Source organism: Parasteatoda tepidariorum, chromosome 9 (assembly GCF_982258835.1).
Source record: "Parasteatoda tepidariorum strain Cologne lab strain chromosome 9, Ptep-v5.0, whole genome shotgun sequence".
Lineage (NCBI taxonomy): Eukaryota > Metazoa > Arthropoda > Arachnida > Araneae > Theridiidae > Parasteatoda > Parasteatoda tepidariorum.
The window spans coordinates 49,575,066-49,593,126 of NC_141763.1; the positions used below are offsets into that span (position 1 = coordinate 49,575,066).

Here is an 18,061-nt window from a genome sequence, read left to right on the forward strand (position 1 = left end):
AAAACTTCAAAAACAATTAATTAATTTAATGCTTCTGATACGTAGTTGAATTTCTTACTGAAAAGTTAGAATTCCGATTAAAAAAATTTTCATAATTATATCGTTTCTTTCTAAGGAAAATTCTTTCTAATTGAATTGGTTAAAATAAGGGATGGATCAGATTATAAACAGTCATTTATACAACTGAGTAGTTAAATATATTCTTTTCGCTTATTAAAAATAATTTTGTCTTAAAATAAAACGCCTATTTGATTTAATTCGGATACAAAACCACGAATATTTTGTGTGAAAAAATATATTTAATTTCATCGTTACTTTAAATGGTACAATAAAATTCCATATATCTAAGAATTCAAACAGGCTAAAACTATCACAAGTTAATATATTAGTTATGACAAAAGAATAACTTAAATATAATGCTAAACAAAACACTTTTAATTTAATTGTACCCTAATCATTTCATCAGCTGTCAAAATATTACACAATGAATAGTGCAAAAATTTCAGAAAATTGAGCAACCTTGTTTAAACCGACCACAGTGCTGACGTAAAATGGTAAATGGACCATTGGTTATAGTGCACCTTGCTGTCGAGCTAACCGTGTGAGGTTTTTGCGATTATCCTCTCCATGTAGCGCAAAGACAGGTTTACTCCATTACAAAGTTCTCCACGAAGGCCAGTTTTTCACAGTGCTTGATGTGGGAGTTACTTTGTCGTCGCACGCGGTTAGGGGCACTTTTCTATTATGACCTGTCTAGGAGCACAAGAAGGAACAGTTCATAGTAGGGTTGCGCCGTAAGCATCGTATGACGATACCTCTGGGCAAGGATTCTAATGAAATTTTAATTTTAATTTTACCATGGAATCATATCTTTGCATACGATCTGTGTATGTTGTTAAAATACTACGTTATTCATTAGTTTTGATTTTTCATCTGTAATATAAAATGTGTTTGTGATTCTCTCTCTTATAACTCTTTGTTCTAGTGTTCTGAAATTCGGACAGAGGTGTAAAGGATTAATTATAGTTCATGATCCGAACAATTGTTCAAAAATTTCAATTGATCATTTGGTACAGACGTTTAAAAGATGATATTTTCCCATATCAATTAGCCTTTATAAATAAAATTGCAGACGATTTTGTTTATAAATAATTTTAAAGATAACATCGGGATTGTTTGCTAGCTTATAGCTTTCATAGATAGTTTTTATTATTTAAAAAAAAATAGCTTATTGCACTTTCTTTAATGTTTAGTTGTTTTTTATTCTTTATGTCTCAATTATTAGCTATAACGTGCTAGTATAAGTGGACTACCTCTCCAAATGAGTATTCCTGAAATAATCTGAAACAACGTGTTTATTTTTTTCTTACTGTTTCAAACGTATTACTGTAAAACAAAATTATTTTGCATTAATAGTAATTAAAATAAAATAAATTAGTCACTGAAACACAAAATTGATGGAGAAATAATTTTTTTCGTTTAGAAGAAAAGAAAAAATTTGTAATACATTTTTTGACGCCAATGGTGCTTATTTGATTTTGATAATGAGTACTAGCTGAAATTAAAGAACAAGCCATAGACTAAAATGCAAAATTAATTGAGAAATTCAATTTATTCCTCTAAGAGAAAGATAAAAAATCGTTGTGTTATTACTGACTATGATGCTTAATTAAAAAATATGAAGGCAATATTGGTATCATGATTATTGCTGCAGTTTTATTATAGATACCGCTGAAGGGAGTTTTTCATGGCCCTACGAATAAGTACAGGAAAAACCCCACCAGTTTGTGGTCCATTTTGGTGATTGTGAGTCTTCATCGTTCAATAACATTTTTATTTGAACCGACCGGACTGTAACGGTAGTAGTACTTTGTCAGGGAACTGGCCTTGCATCAGAAAGGTTCTGGGTTCGAATCCCAGGAATGGCATGGATGTTTTTTCATTCTCCATACTACCTGTCCTTCCTGTGGGTGCAACGTTGGCCTACCTAATATAGTGCCATTGTAAGAGTGGCCAACAAATCTGCCCTGTAAATGTCTGTATTGAAGAAATGTTAACACAGGTGTAAATTGGAAATTAGTAAAATTACAAAAAAATTATTTTAGGTTTTTCTTTATCTAATAACACAAAGCAACCGAGAAGGACAAATAATAATAATAAATAAATAAATAAAAATGAAATTACTTTAGCTGTATTAATTGTGTTTGTATATGTCTTTTAGTTTTGTACATGATTTTGTAATGCTGTTCTACATTAAATTAATGATAATCTATTTTTTTCTCAACCGCTGCTAAGAACGGGCATCCAGCTAGTAATGTAATAAGATCAAATTTTTCTCATAGGCAATAATATTTCGAACTCATTATTTAGATAGCATGTATTATTCTATTACTGTTTCAAACTCACGCGAAATTTATTCAGGGGAAAACCTGATCAATAACTTCTAAATTTCTAAAATAAGATTAGAATTGAACTTACGAGGAAGTCGCAAGTAAGAAGTTTTTATTTGTCTCTTCAACACGTGTATCCAACTATTATCCAACTATTATCATTTGCTTATACTCTTAATCTTACTGCTTCCTCTTACGCAAAAGAAGAAGAAAATTTTCTACAGCGCGTGTCTAGAAGGTTACTGATAACGTGTTGTTTCGACAGCGCGTGTTGCTAATAATTTATAGATGTATCAGATACGCTGCAGGAAGTATACACACGGAATCGAACGACTGTTATAAAAAGCGTACTTTTGCATGTTTCCTTCTGCTTCGACATGAAGTGTTTCATATTTACCGTTTTATTCATCACAGTGGTAATCCTTGTAACAGTACAAGGTCAAGGTGGTAGTCCTGGTTCTCCTGGAGCACCAGGTACTTCAGGTTGCCCTGCTGGCCCAGGAGGGGCCGGTAGTCCAGGAGGCGCTGGTGGCCCAGGAGGTACTGGTGGTCCAGGAGGCACTGGGGGCCAGGGAGGAACTGGTTTTCGTAATTGCCCAGGTGGACCAGGAGGGGCCGGCGGACCAGGAGGTGCAGGTGGTCCAAGAGGAGGTGGTGGTACAGGAGGCCAAGGTGGAGGAGGAGGCCCTGGTTATCCACCTGGTAGTCCTGGTACTCCTGGACCACCAGGTAGTCCAGGAGGCGCCGGAGGTCCAATAGGAGCTGCTGCTCCAGGAGGCACTGGTGGAATGATTATGCTACCCTTGTATCCAGAGTGTGATACTTATGGTAAATTAATGCACGATATGTTTGAAGGTAAGTTATTTTAAATACGTGTTAAAATGATTTTTGTACTGTCTAAGATTGGAACAATTTTAAAGTTTCAGTAAATAAAATAAGAAATAGCTTATTAGGTAGCAGCTGCTGATTTTTATGTAATATGGTTGGTAGAATGCAAAATATAGATCTCATCATTGTGTAGAAGCCACTGTTAATCATTTAATGTAAAACTGGTTAATTGTTTTCAGAATGTAAAATATAGAATTGTACCTATGTAACGGTTGCATTTAATGTAAAAGATTTTGTAATGTAAAATTAGTTAATTGTTGGCGGAATACAAAACGTAAAATACATCACGATGTAAAATGGTTTAGTTGTTTGAGCCACCTTAATTTTTATTTTAGCTATTTGGTTCTGACTAATTTTTTAAATATAATTTAAATTTATGTATTGAAATAAAGCAATAATAGATTTGATTCTGAAATAATATCAGATATTTTTTGAGCATTATTGTATGTTTCCAACTAAAGTTTGGCAACTATTCTGGAAATAGTAATGTCAAGGACAGTGGTTCGAGCTCACGGAGTAGTTTATTTTCCACCCATTCCTGACTCATTCAAGTTATATGTTATGTACAATGCGCAAAATGAAATCTGGACCACCCTGAATAGCTTTTGGTCTAATGAAGGTATTTTCTCGTTCTAGGACTCAATGGTTAGAGGGGTGACCTAATTAGTGCAGACGATGTTTTGAGTTACGAAATCAGCCACGAAATTATACTTTCTCTAAATAAACATAGTTATTTTTTTTCTCGATGAATGGGTACTTGCGACCCCCAAAATATAGGGGCTGGGCTAGGCCTCAAGCTGGGATATATGGTTAGTTTGGTTAGGAGAGTGGTCGAAAGTTTGGGCCCCTTACTGTAAATTTTCCTTTTTTGATTTCGCCATATTTCGAAAACATTTTAAGAAAATTGAAAACATTTTGCACACAAATATAAATTATACAAATACAAATATTAATTTTAACAATGATAAATTCACGCAAAAAATGAATTTTAGTAAGCCTTTATTAATTTTTATTGTTTTATTAAATAGCAGTGGACAAAAAATTGGATTGTAAATTATGCAACTTTTGACATTATTTTAAAGAATGTATTTTTACTTGAGAAATTAGAAATTTTGAGCGCAATTAGTCATATTTTTCCTGAGAAATCAAATTCTAAAAATACGACTTTTACAAAATAGGATTTCTGATAAACTATTTGACCGATTTCGCTCAAATTTTGTTTCGTCCTTTAAAATTACATTTTTTATAATGCTGTAGTAAACTACATATCTTACAGTTTGATATATTATATTGAAATAAACGAATTTTATAAATTTGTGCAAAAATTTTCCATTCGAGAGATTGTGAAATACGCAAAAAGTAAAATTAACATAAAGGGTTCCAAACTTTGGACAGCTCTTTTGGTCAAGCTATTGGGACCCTAGTTCTGAGATTACGGTTAGCCCTTACATTTTATGAGTTTGAAATCGTCGGGAAAAAAATACTTACTCAGAGGAAATACGTTTTTGTGTTTAATTTCGTAACTATAAATATCGTTAATTATTCAGTATATTTGAGGTTACCCCTTTGAACCATTGAAATTAAATTCTAGAACGTGAAGATTCGATCATTAGATCAAAAGTTAATCAGGGTGGCTCGTATTTTTGTCTTGCGCTCTATAGTGGGGTAATGTGAAACATGTGTTTAAACATTTCATGACCTGTTACATTAGGCATCCTAATTCTCCCTGGACTGGGAAAACAACTATGGTGGTTGGAGCATCTTGCTACGATTTTACCTTCCTCAGTAGTGATTCACCAGGCATTAATAATGCTTTTTTTCGCTCGAATATTAGTTAGAGAGAATGTGTATGTTTGTTTGACCATTTTGACAAAAAATTTTAAGTTATATATTATTAAGAGAAAATAATAAACCATCTTATATTTATTTTGATATATTTATATAATTTTTGGTAAGTCTTAAATGATATATTACATTTAAAATACATTAGCATGAATGCATTCTATAATCGTATGCTATAAAAGTTTTTTTTTTCTTCAGAAATGCGGAGCGATAACAGAATTGGTCCAGAACAATGTCAATCAGGAAATCATACAGTGAGTTATAGTTATTCAATAAACATAATTACATTAATGAACGTAATAAATAAAACTAAACAACATTGATTTCGTTATAAAATCTGAAACACTAACAAACTTACATATGATTTAAGTTTTCATTCTAATGTTAGCTATAAAAACTCAACTTTTAACCATTTTAGTTCAAGTGTTACCATTTGGAATAATTTTTAAAACGCAAAAACATTTGAATAATTGAAAAAGCATAAAAATGTTTGGATATTTTTCTTAAATCAATGTCTTACAATTTTAGTTGCGGAAAAAGTATATTGAGAAAACTACCAGAACACGGTAAAATTTGCCGTGTTTCTTGATCTATGGGAATACCAAAAATTTCAGTAGTTTTTACCGTAGCGTTTCGATAATGATTTTGGTAAAATTAACCATAAAATATGATATCGTAATATGCGATATATAATTCGGTAAATGTGGTAAAATGTGGTCATTTTATCATGATACCTCAGAGTATGGCAAAATAAATCTAAAAACATTAGGTTAAATTTTCTTTTTAGTCTTGTATATTAAATTAACTGTGTAGTAATAAGAACTATAATTTTAAAAACAGAATTTCCGGTAAACCGTGACCAAACGAGCGGAAAAATTACCAAATGAATGGTTTAAATACCGTATATTTTGGTTTTATTAACAAGAATTATGGTTTTTATTCACTAGAAATGTCCTTACCATACAGTAGGGTAATTTTTTCAGACATTATTTCCCCTTTTTTTTGTAGTATTAATAATGTAACCAAACTGCTTTTGTTACTGCTACACTGTACAAATCAGTTATTCTACAGATAATCTTGCTGATGTGCAGATTTACTACGATGATTTCTTAAAATACCGTAACAAAGCAGTAACAAATTGCTTGTGTTAATGCTACTGTGTAGAAATTATTTATTCTACAAATTCATTATAAAAGACTGAGGCAACTCTTTGTATGCATTACTTTAACCCTTTCAATACGGCGAAAAATCAGACCGAGTGCGCCCCATTTCCGGGATCAGTTATTTCTTTATCAAGCGATTATTAGATAAAATAGCTTTTATGCCTAAAGAGTTTAAGGTCTTGGAGACGCATAAACGTCCCCATAACAGTGCGCCATCAACAGCAATGGTTTCACAAGCTCCATACGATCCACAGTAAACCCAAATCATCTGAGACCCGGGACAGGGTATGAACCGGCCTGAATTCTAGAGTCAATAGCTCGTTTTTATTGACATGTCACTTAACATTTTGATGTATATTTTAGACAACGTTTTATTTATTAACACTTTCATGTACATTTGCGTTAACATTTTTATTAACATACTAGCTGACCCGGCAAACGTTGTTTTGCCATATGATTTATTTCTAGAGTATGAAAATATATCTTATTTATTGTAAGTGTGTGCGTATGTGGTATGTGAGTGGCAGTGGCATGGAGCGCTGTGAACGATGACGGAAGGTGAAAATAACAACACACCAAATAATAATTTTTTAAATTTATTGTAACTTTTTTTTATAAATTATATATACAACTAATTCTGAAAATATTAGTAAACAATATTAATCTCTTAGTGCAATGGAGTGTACAATATTTTTTGTCATTCCGTCTTTTGCTAACACAAATAAACTGGATGGTTTACCCACTCGAGAGCATGCCACGTATAATTGTCCGTGTGAAAAACATGGTGTGCTCAAATCTAAGCCACAAACAGACATTGTTTGGCCTTGAGATTTATTAATAGTCATTGCAAATGCCAATCTAATGGGGAATTGAATGCGTTTAAATTGAATTGGCGCATCTGTGGGTATAATAGGGATTCGTGGAAGTAATACACTTTCACCCCGGAATTTTCCATTTAAAATAATGACTTCGATAACGTTGTTCATTAATTTTTTAACGACCAATCGCGTGCCGTTGCACAGCTGTGGTGGGTTCAAATTACGAAGCAAAATAACAGGAGATCCAACTTTAAGTACTAAATTATGCGGTGGCATGCCTGGTAAATCCAATGAATTTAAAAACTCTGTTGGAAAATATGCAGCTTCCATAGGATCGCAAACTGCATCAACGGATTTGTATGTCACCATGTTACCCGGCAATAACTGTTGTATTTTCAGATTCAATTCGTTGACGTCTACATTTTTTGCTGCTAAAATCGCCCTTTCTGCAAGCCACTCATGATTAATGTATTGCGTGTGTAAATCGGGAAATATAAGGTTAATGAGAGCATCTTTTGAATCAGTGATTGTGCAGAAATCCTCCGGTAATTTTATGCATCCTGTCTCATCCTTGGTAACTTTTCCATCACCGATATCTAGCAATTGTTTTGAGAATGTTTCAGCAGATGGATCCTGAAGCATTTGGACTCGCATATTTACTGTTAGTTGAACTTTTTCAACATTATACCACAGTGGAGATGATTTCAAGCAAGCATTGATCTCATCAGCGTACGTTGAACGCGGAATGACGGGAAGTGTTTGCCTGAAATCACCTGAAAGGAGTAGCAGAGTGCCGCCAAATAATTTGTCATTGTTCTTTATATCTTTCAATGTCCTATTCAACGCCTCAAGCGAATGTTTGTGAGCCATTGTGCATTCATCCCAGATGATAATTTTACAGTGTTTCAACACTGTGGCCATAGACGATTGCTTTTTTATGCTGCACGCTGCGTCCGGGTTGTTTTGAATATTTAGTGGCAGCTTAAATACTGAATGAGCTGTTCTGCCTCCATCCAATAAAGTTGCCGCAATGCCAGATGATGCAACGGCCAACGCGATGCCATTATTTGATCGTATTTCAGCAAGAATTAGCGAAATAATAAATGTTTTGCCAGTTCCACCTGGTGCTTCCAAAAAAAAAATCCACCTTGACCTGCCGAAACTGCGAGCATAATGCGGTCATATATGTTCCTTTGTTCCTCATTCATCAGTGGTACATTGCGAGTCACAATAGCTGCCATTTCTACTGTATTGTAATGAAGTTCACGATTCATGTCATTGTTTAAAAAATCAGATGCACTTCGATTTGGCGAAAGCATACCGAAATGACTGAGAGGCAAGTTGGCAATAGTAATGCAAAGATCCTCAATAGCAATCAGTGCTTCATTGTACATAGCATCGCTGAATGCTATCGTTAGATCGTTACAACGTGTGCGATGGTGATACAGTATATCATCAGTCATCGAATCTTTGTGATTATCCCATAAAGTTTCTATTCTGCCCGGGAAAGATGTAGTTAATACTATAGCGAATAGTACACGAATTTGCTTAGCAGTACAGTTCAATGCTGCTTCAGCAAGCATACATTCCCACTGGTTGTCATCTTCCAGCAAGCCGAGTGCAAGACATGCATCTTTATACGTTGGATGCTGATGCCCATCGACTTTACGTATATCGCGAAATGACAATGAGCCGGTGACATTAACCAACAACAGTCGAAGATAAAAGCACTCAGTCTGCCTTGGATTGACTGTAAATACTCTCCCCAAGGCGTTTGATTTGAATAAACCGGGACATGCTTCAACCGGTGTGCCTTGCTTGCGGGGTATCCATTTTTTTTGTTTGAGACCATATGAAATAGTGTGGTACTTCTGAGTAAAGTAATGTCCGTGCAAAAGCACCAAAAGCATCAGCACGATTACACAATTCAAAAAATTCGGTGAGTGTAGTTCTTGGTGGATTTATAGCTCTGTCAATCGCTGTCTCGTTCGTGAAATATACGCGCTGACCGTTTTCAAGATGGACGGCTAAATGAATAACGGTTGGATCCCGTTCATGAATTGGGAAACCAAAGATACGCCAAACTGCTTCATTGGAGCTGATGTACCGGCCAATTTGGTACAGCGTTATTTCATCGTTGTTATTCACTGGAGGGGCAGTCACATTGGTATTTTCAACTCGAAATACTGCCATATCACTGCCTTTATTCACATACTTGCAAATATATTTGATGCTCTTCACTGAACTACAAAACTCTACATTAATATGAGCTTGGAATGTTTTGCTCAGTAGAGGTGAATAAGGCACCACCCAACGATTGTCAATGTCAATGTCGATGTTGCTGATATTTTTAATAAACGATTGTCCGCCATTATCGGAATTTCTTCGACGATATATTGGATATCCGTCAACATTTGTGATCGTATCGTTAGTGAAATTTTTAGGAAACCCTTTGGTACATTTTCCATTTGCCATACACGGCGATAAACGATTAAAATTGCCGCATGGGCCATGAATCATGTTAACTGTAACAATATCAAACAGCAATTGATCAGTAGACGGATTTGGAATTTCCGCAGAAATTACACTATCGATTTCTTCAGGACGTATTTTGTTGATTAACCAAATCAAAATGTGCGCATGATTTAATCCCCTCTTTTGCCATTCAACCGAATACATCCAGCAACGTGTAGGACCAAATACTTGTAATTTCGTAATGAAACTTATTAAAGACTTTAACTTTTGTCTGAATACACGTGCTGTAATGTCATGACGATGTATTGCATTTTGGCCGGGAAAAAGCAATGATGTAATCTCTGGCCATTTAGGATTACACGTGAACGTGATAAACAAACACGGTCGTCCGTACTCGCGCACGTAAGCCAGAGCATCCTGGATATATTCTTGCATATGACGTGGACTGCCTATATACGATGATGGTAGAATGACCGAGTTACCAATTTCGGCGTCATCGGCGCTGCTGACAATAGCGTCTCGCAAGTGAATGTATTCTTCAGCACGCAGCTGTTGTTGATTATATCGCAAGTATCGTAGTCGTTCACTCTCTATCTTCACGTACATGTCGACCATGAATTGTTGACAAAGCTCACGATATCGTAGAATGATGTTGTCCTGACCGCGTCTATTCATCAACTGATACGCATAATAATCCTTCGCACTAACATTCTTGTTTGTTTCGGCTCCTGTAATAATATATACTAATAAATATAATTATAAATAAATAATAAAAATATAATTATAAATAAATAATAAAAATACAATTATAAATAATTCATGAATAATTATAAATCATTAATAAATATAATTGAAATTAATTAACATTAGTTTAGTTTGATAAATTGAAATTAATTAAGTTCTTTGTTAAATGAGTAATGTTCAAGTCCACAATGAATGAAGTACCTGTTGCGGGATCACGTTGTTTAATATTTACGCAATATCCATCTTGTCCCTTCCAAAAAATTAGCGGATATTGGAGAGCGTCATATGAACGGTGTGTTTCAGCAATGAACTGGAGATTATTATTTCTTCTACGAATCACGATTTGTCGTGCAGTTGTTCGATCGCCAACCATGATTCCAGCAACGTCGTCAACAACAGGTGCATTGAATCTACGAATATGCTCTCCAACAGGTGTTTTATCAGGGCTGATGACAATAGCGTGATGATCACTTTGTAATTTAGGCAAGTGTGATTTGAATATTTTCAATAATTCATTGTGCTCATTCAATAGAGCGTCCAGCTCACCAACGATGCGTTTGGCAAAAAATGAATTGAGGTGATTGTATTCACAACGTGCGTCTACGCGCGCATCTTGCCGCCCATGAAATAGATTTGCAAAAATTTATGCGCTTCGTTTGGCATTGGCAGCAATGAGCCCACTTTGTGATAAATTTGACCTTTGACTTTAAATATTGAATTGAATTGTTGACCATATACCGTATTATTTTTAACTATTTCTGTTGCTCCGAATGATGTCATTTGGAAACAGGAATTGAATGTCCGAATTGATTTCAGGAACACATTTGAATCTGGATTCGTGCCAAACAGTAAACCCTTTAATGGTTCAGGTGGTGTATCAATTACATGTAGTTGTACCTTTCCTGATGAGCAACACATCCCGGCTGGCTCATTTTTGAACTTAAGAGCATTGCAATGCAGGCATTCCTTGTCCATAGCACCAATTATGACTTTTGAATGAGCATAATATTCAACATTAGGCTCATACTCGAATGCTAGGCGCAGGAAAGACTGAGAGTTAAAAGATCGATGTGCCTGTTGGCGTTGTTGTTCATTTACTCTTAGTCTGTTAAATGTGAGTCGGCGCGATCGTCTTTGTTCCAATCTTCTTTCTTCATTTCGGTCAGCTCGTGCATCTTCTGATTCTACTTGATGCAATCGTGCCATGCTCTCACGTGCATCAGTATTGTCTTGCTGGATTTGTTCTGCGTTTCTCTCGGCTCTTGCATTCTGCATGAATGTAGCTTGACATGTTTTACGGCCCAAAGAAGCCCCTCTACGTCGTTTTGGCATTGTTTGCTGTTAAAAAAAATTAAATTACTTAATGATGAAAAAAAGTATTATGTATTTATTTATATTTTATTTATGTTATAATTCTTTTGGAGCGTTTGGATGAGAGTAAACTTTGTGAGCTGCGCGCGCAGAAAACGACAGGATAAAGTTAGCCATAGAATGAAATTAATTAAAAATATATATTTTTACTTAAATAATACCTTTTTGATTGATTTTAATATTTTTATTTGATCATTACAGCATTTTTATTATTTTAAATTTTTTTCCATACGCCAAAAAAGTATAACTTCTAACGCATATACATAAGTACACACACACTTTTTTAATTTAACATACTTTTCATGATATTTCTCTTTTGAAATAACAGAGCAGAATTACTCTTAAAATCAATAATTGTATCAATTATTTATAAAATAGGAATGAATAATGACAGCTCTGCAGATTAATAAATTAATAAAAATTTACTTGAGAATAACACTTAAATAGTAAAATGATATTTGTAAACGTATGATGAAAAACAGCATAGTAGTAATGTGTTTATTTATCTTTTATTACTTAACTTACCTTTCACAATATTTTTCCTTCCGAATAATACAGTAGAAATACTCTTAATATTAATAATTATTATTAATATTTACAGCACTGCAAATTAATAATAATTACACGGAAATGATAATTGTAAACGTCACAACGGCGTTCGATGTACAAACAATAATAATGGCCGAAATTTTTCCGAAAACTGCGTGAGAAGTGAGATACTACTTATTGCAAACCTGCCAACTTTTAATCCTTTTGAGGATGATTTTACCCTGCGGTAGTTAAGCGGAATTTAAATTATAATTTTAGACAGAAATATTCGCTGTATTTAAATCAAGCTTATGCGTACTTCTACAATAGTATTACATATTAATATATATGCTTAATTTTTTTAAAAATAGTAGTGGATCAAAAAGATAATAAATTAAGTTTATAAATGCAAGGAATATAGAGAAAGCATACATTTTGCTACTAATTGAAATAAAGAAATAAAATTCTACCTGGTTGTCGTCTTCCAGCAAGCCGAGTGCAAGGCATGCATCTTTATACGTTGGATGCTGATGTCCATCGACTTTTACGTATATCTTGAAATGACAATGAGCCGGTGACATTAACCAACAACATTCGAAGATAAAAGCACTAAGTCTGCCTTGGATTGATTGTAAATGCTCTCCCCAAGGCGTTTGATTTGAATAAACCGGGACAACGGCCTTCATCGGTGTGCCTTGCTTGCGGGAAGTCCATTTCTTTTTGTTTGAGCCCATGTGAAATAGTGTGGTACTTCTGAACAGAGTAATGTCTGTGCAAAGGCATCAAACGCATCCGCACGATTACACAATTCAAAAATTCGGTGAGTGTAGTTCTTGGAGGATTTATAGCTCGGTCAATCGCTGTCTCGTTCGTGAAATATACGCGCTGACCGTTTTCAAGATGGACGGCTAAATGACTAACGGTAGGATCATGAATAGGGAATCCAAAGTTGTGACAAACAGCTTCATTGGAGCTGATGTACCGGCCAATTTGGTAGAGCATTATTTCGTCGTTGTTATTCACTGGAAAAGCGGTCACATTGGTATTTTCAACTCGAAATACTGCCATATCACTGCCTTTATTCACATACTTGCAAATATATTTGATGCTCTTCTATTAAGGGCGAGCATAAGTATTAGAGTTTAAAGTGAATTGTTGCAACGTGCGTGAATATTACTTTTTGATTTATCAGGTTTCTATGTCTAGTTTGGATTGGAATATGATTAAATAAAGATATATTTAAAATATACGTTAAATCTGTCCAAAAAATGGAAAAAAAATTAGTTATAAACCTATTCTCATACCTACTGAATATACATATAAAATTTCATCAAAATCGATCCAGCCGTTTAGGAGGAGTTTAACCACTAAAACTGTGACAAGAGATTTTTATATATATAGATTTATTTATAAACCACTAATGTAGACTCAGCTCTCGCTGCTTTCCTCTAATCTTTAATGAGGTCTCAAGAGTTTTCAGTTTCAGAAGAGTCATTAATTTAAGCGAGCTGTCTCAACTTGTTGTCAAGATAAATTCTCTTTCGACTCATTTCGACCCTTTATCAGAAGAAGGAAAGAAAATTAAATATTTCTGAAGAATTTGTCTGAAAAATTTCGTGTAAAAATTCAACGGGCAAATGTTAGAAAGAAGTGAATAAATTGACGTAAGAAATGAGAATTATCAACTGAGCAAACTTGAGAGTTGTCGTTCGCTTGATTAGATCGGATACGATTAAGATGAGAAAATTATGGAAATATATTGAGACTGCCTTAGAATCAGTTTGGAGGTCCAACGTGGCGTTATTTCCTGTCCTAGATGTTTTTCAGCATCTGGAACATATGTTGTCCCAGCCGTAATATCAAACTTTTTCCAGACTGGGACAGCACATGTCCTTTCCGGTGAGAAAGGGTTAAATATAGCAATAAAACAAGAGAATAAAAAATAATTAAAACATTTAAAAAAACCAATAATATTTCTATGGGTCTGCACAAAAAAAGTTATGAATAAAATATTACGTTTAACTTATAAAAATTGAGTTTATATAGTTTCGACTAATTTTCCAGGCAATAAGTTCATTTTATATTAAGTTTATTTTCTTATAAATTTACTATGTTTTTAATTACTTTTATAGTCATATAAGAGTTTCTTATAAATTTACCATTGATTTCTGATAAACTATAAAGGCAAATTAAAAGTTGGTGGTTTTCGAATAACAATCCTAATACAAAATAAACCACCGACTTTTCATCTGTTTTCGTTAAAAATTTTATCATAAATTCCTGCAGCACATTTAAACTCAACTTTTATAAGTTATACGCAATATTTTGTTTATTACTTCTTCGTTCAGACCCATAAATTTTTTTTTTTACTTAGTGACAAATACCCATAAAATATAAATGTAACGTTATAATATGAATATTTAATATCAAATACAAAATAAATACGTGGAATCAAAGCCACGTGTTTACTTTATTTATGTAGTTTAGCATTAGGAATGCTAATTTGGTTACGTAGATCAACATACCATTCTAGTTGAATGGAAGTAATAAAGAAGGGGGGGGGGTAGTGTGGACATTTTGAATAACTTTTTTTTATTTATTTGTCAAATTTCTTTTGTGAGTTATCGTAGATTAGCATCATTTGTTTACACTTTTATATGAATTTGCATAATCAAACTGTGAATAGTTTAGTAGAAATTTGAAAAAAAAAAAGGTTTTTAAGTTGGTACGTTCAAGTTTTCTCTCTACTTTGTGTAGAAACCGGAGTTACAAATAGCGCCACCTACATTTATTCGAAAAAAGAGATTTGCTACATTGTGTCTACATAGGTAGGCCGATGTAATAAATTTAATAGAGGCATGTAATAAAGACATTAGTTATGTATCCTCTATTAATTCTTTTAATTGTCATTTTTTTTAAAAGAAATTAATCCTTCAACATCAACATATGTGAGCTCTTTCTTAGACAAACCACGCAAAACTGCTAATCAAGAAAAAAATATTAATACTTCATTTGTAACATATTTTACTTTCAGAATTTCAAAAAAAGGTCATGATATGATACAAATTATACATTTTTCTTTAAAATTTTGATATTAACTTTTACTTTGACTTGGTTTCTATTAATCAACATTAAGCATAAACAAATAGATGCCTTTGTGGGGCAAGTGTAAACATATGGCGGTTGGGCTAGTGTGGGCGTGCCATTGGAAGAAAAATGAATTGGTTAAAAATGTAACACATTTGACGTTATTTATTTTCTTAATTAGAATGATTTTGTAGAATGATATACAATATAAAAAAAGTTATTTCAATCTCAAATGAAAAATTTAGCACGGAACCTTCGTATTAATCCACTTTTTAAAGGTTTTGAGAACATTTAACAGAATTGCTTTATGAAAGTAGTGAAAAGAATATGATTCAATAAAGTTGGAATAGTAAAGAAAACAAAGTATTTTATAAATATTTATTTTTCGTAATACATTATTCTAAAACAGAATAACCACGAACGGTCCTGTCTACGATTTTGCGATTTGTTGGCAGACTCCGTGTGAATATTATTCAGAATATTTAATCATTAATTTAAAACTAAGGTTATGAAAAATTTTACTTAAAATTGGCTTTCTGCTTTCAGATAAATCAAGATGAATAATAGTTTTAAAATGTATTGGCTTGCTTTCAAACTGAATTTCTCAGTATAATGAACAGTACAAATTAGTACTTTAATTATAATATGCCAGTATTTATTCTTCACTAAGACTTAGATTGCAGTTGATTGCATTAATTGAGTTGTATTAAACGAAAAAATAATAAGTTATTAAGTTCAACCACTCCAGCTACATAGCTTGTCCCATGTAGTGGTGAAGTGTCTACAAAAACAACTTTTTTTAAACAAAACTATTATTCAATAATCAGTTTTGTAATTCCAAATATAAACGAAAATGTAGGTAAACGTCCAAATTAGTCTTAAAAAAACACTTTATGAGTTAAAAAAATATATTAAGTATGGTATTTTCATAAATTAGTGAAAAATAGTGAAAAATGGCAGAATAGTCCCCTTTCCCCTATCAGGCTAATTTTAATGCGTAGAAACTCTTATTGTTCGAAAAGCAGCTTTGCAAAAATGTCATCAAAAAAGATTTAACATTTTGAAATTTTTTAAAAAGAAATGATAGTAAGTTTAATCATGAAATCAAATATAATTAATTAAAAAAAAATTTTTTAACTCTTCTCTGACAGCGGTTTCTACATATATCACATAAAAGAATTAAAAATTCGATTTATTTTACAATTTTTAAAATAAAGCTTTAAAGTTATTTTTTCTTTTCGAATAGTAGAATAAAGGTACTTTTTTGTCATGTTCCTTAATTTTTTTTATGTATTTATTTATTTATTCTTTAGATATGCATGTCTGAAGATGTGAAAAAGGTTCGCTGTGCAGTAACTGAGCCAATGCCACAAGAATGTGTGGATAAGATTATGGAGTTTGTACAAGGAAATTTATGCTCCGGAGCCGAAGTTTGATGAAATCGAAATTTAAATTGTCAATATAACTGTTGCCCTCTTTTATGATGAAACATTAAATGTTGGTGAAATAAATATATTCAATTATAAAGTTCTGCATTTTTCAATACAAAATTTGTTTCAATAACACACTTTTAATGTTTAAAACTTCAAAAAAAAAATTAATTAATTTAATGCTTCTGATACGTAGTTGAGTTTCTTACTGAAAAGTTAGAATTCCGATTAAAAAAATTTTCATAACTATATCGTTTCTTTCTAAGGAAAATTTTTTCTAATATAATTGGTTAAAATTAGGGATGGATCAGATTATAAACAGTCATTTATACAACTGAGTAGTTAAATACATTCTTTTCGCTTATTAAAAATAATTTTGTCTCAAAATAAAACACTATTTAATTTAATTCGGATACAAAACCACGAATATGTTGTGTAAAAAAATATATTTAACTTCATCGTTACTTTAAATGGTACAATAAAATTTTATATATCTAAGAATTCAAACAGGCTAAAACTATCACAAGTTAATATATTAGTTATGACAAAAGAATAACTTAAATATAATGCTAAGCAAAACACTTTTAATTTAATTGTACCCTAATCATTTCATCAGCAGTCAAAATATTACACAATGAATATTGCAAAAATTTCAGAAAATTGAGCATCCTTGATTAAATTGACCACAGTGCTGACGTAAAATGGTAAATGGATCATTGGTTATTGTCCAATTGCTGTCGAGCTAACCGTGTGAGGTTTTTCTATTTTCCTCACCATGTAAAGCAAATACAGGTTAGTTCCATTACAAAGTCTTCCACGAAGGCCAATTTTTCACAGTGCTTGATCTGGGAGTTACTTTGTCGTCGCACGCGGTTAGGGGCACTTTTCTATTATGATCTCTCAAGGAGCACAAGAAGGAACAGTTCATAGTAGGGTTGCACCCTTAGTATGATGTATGACGACACCGTATGACGATACCTCTGGGCATGGATTCTAATGAAATTTTAATTTTAACTTTACCATGGAATCATATCTTTGCATACGATCTGTGTATGTTGATAAAATACTACATTATTCATTAGTTTTGATTTTTCATCTGTAATATAAAATGTGCTTGTGATTCTCTCTCTTATAACTCTTTGTTCTAGTGTTCTGAAATTAGGACAGAGGTGTAGAGGATTAATTATAGTTCATGATCCGAACAATTGTTAAAAAATTTCAATTGATCATTTGGTACAGACGTTTAAGAAATTATATTTCCCCATATCAATTAGCCTTTATAAATAAAATTGCAGACGATTTTGTTTATTAAATATTTTAAAGAT

General features: G+C 32.8%; 1 protein-coding gene across 1 annotated transcript; it reads left to right on the top strand.

Moving 5' to 3' along the window:
• Positions 1–2,498: 2,498 nt before the first annotated feature.
• LOC147804051 (uncharacterized) lies at positions 2,499–16,833 on the top strand. Its single transcript, XM_087151776.1, has 3 exons — positions 2,499–3,245; positions 5,319–5,374; positions 16,620–16,833. Exons 1-3 carry the CDS (start codon positions 2,768–2,770, stop codon positions 16,740–16,742), a joined length of 657 nt encoding a protein of 218 aa, XP_087007902.1. The 5' UTR covers positions 2,499–2,767; the 3' UTR covers positions 16,743–16,833.
• The last annotated feature ends 1,228 nt before the right edge of the window (positions 16,834–18,061 follow it).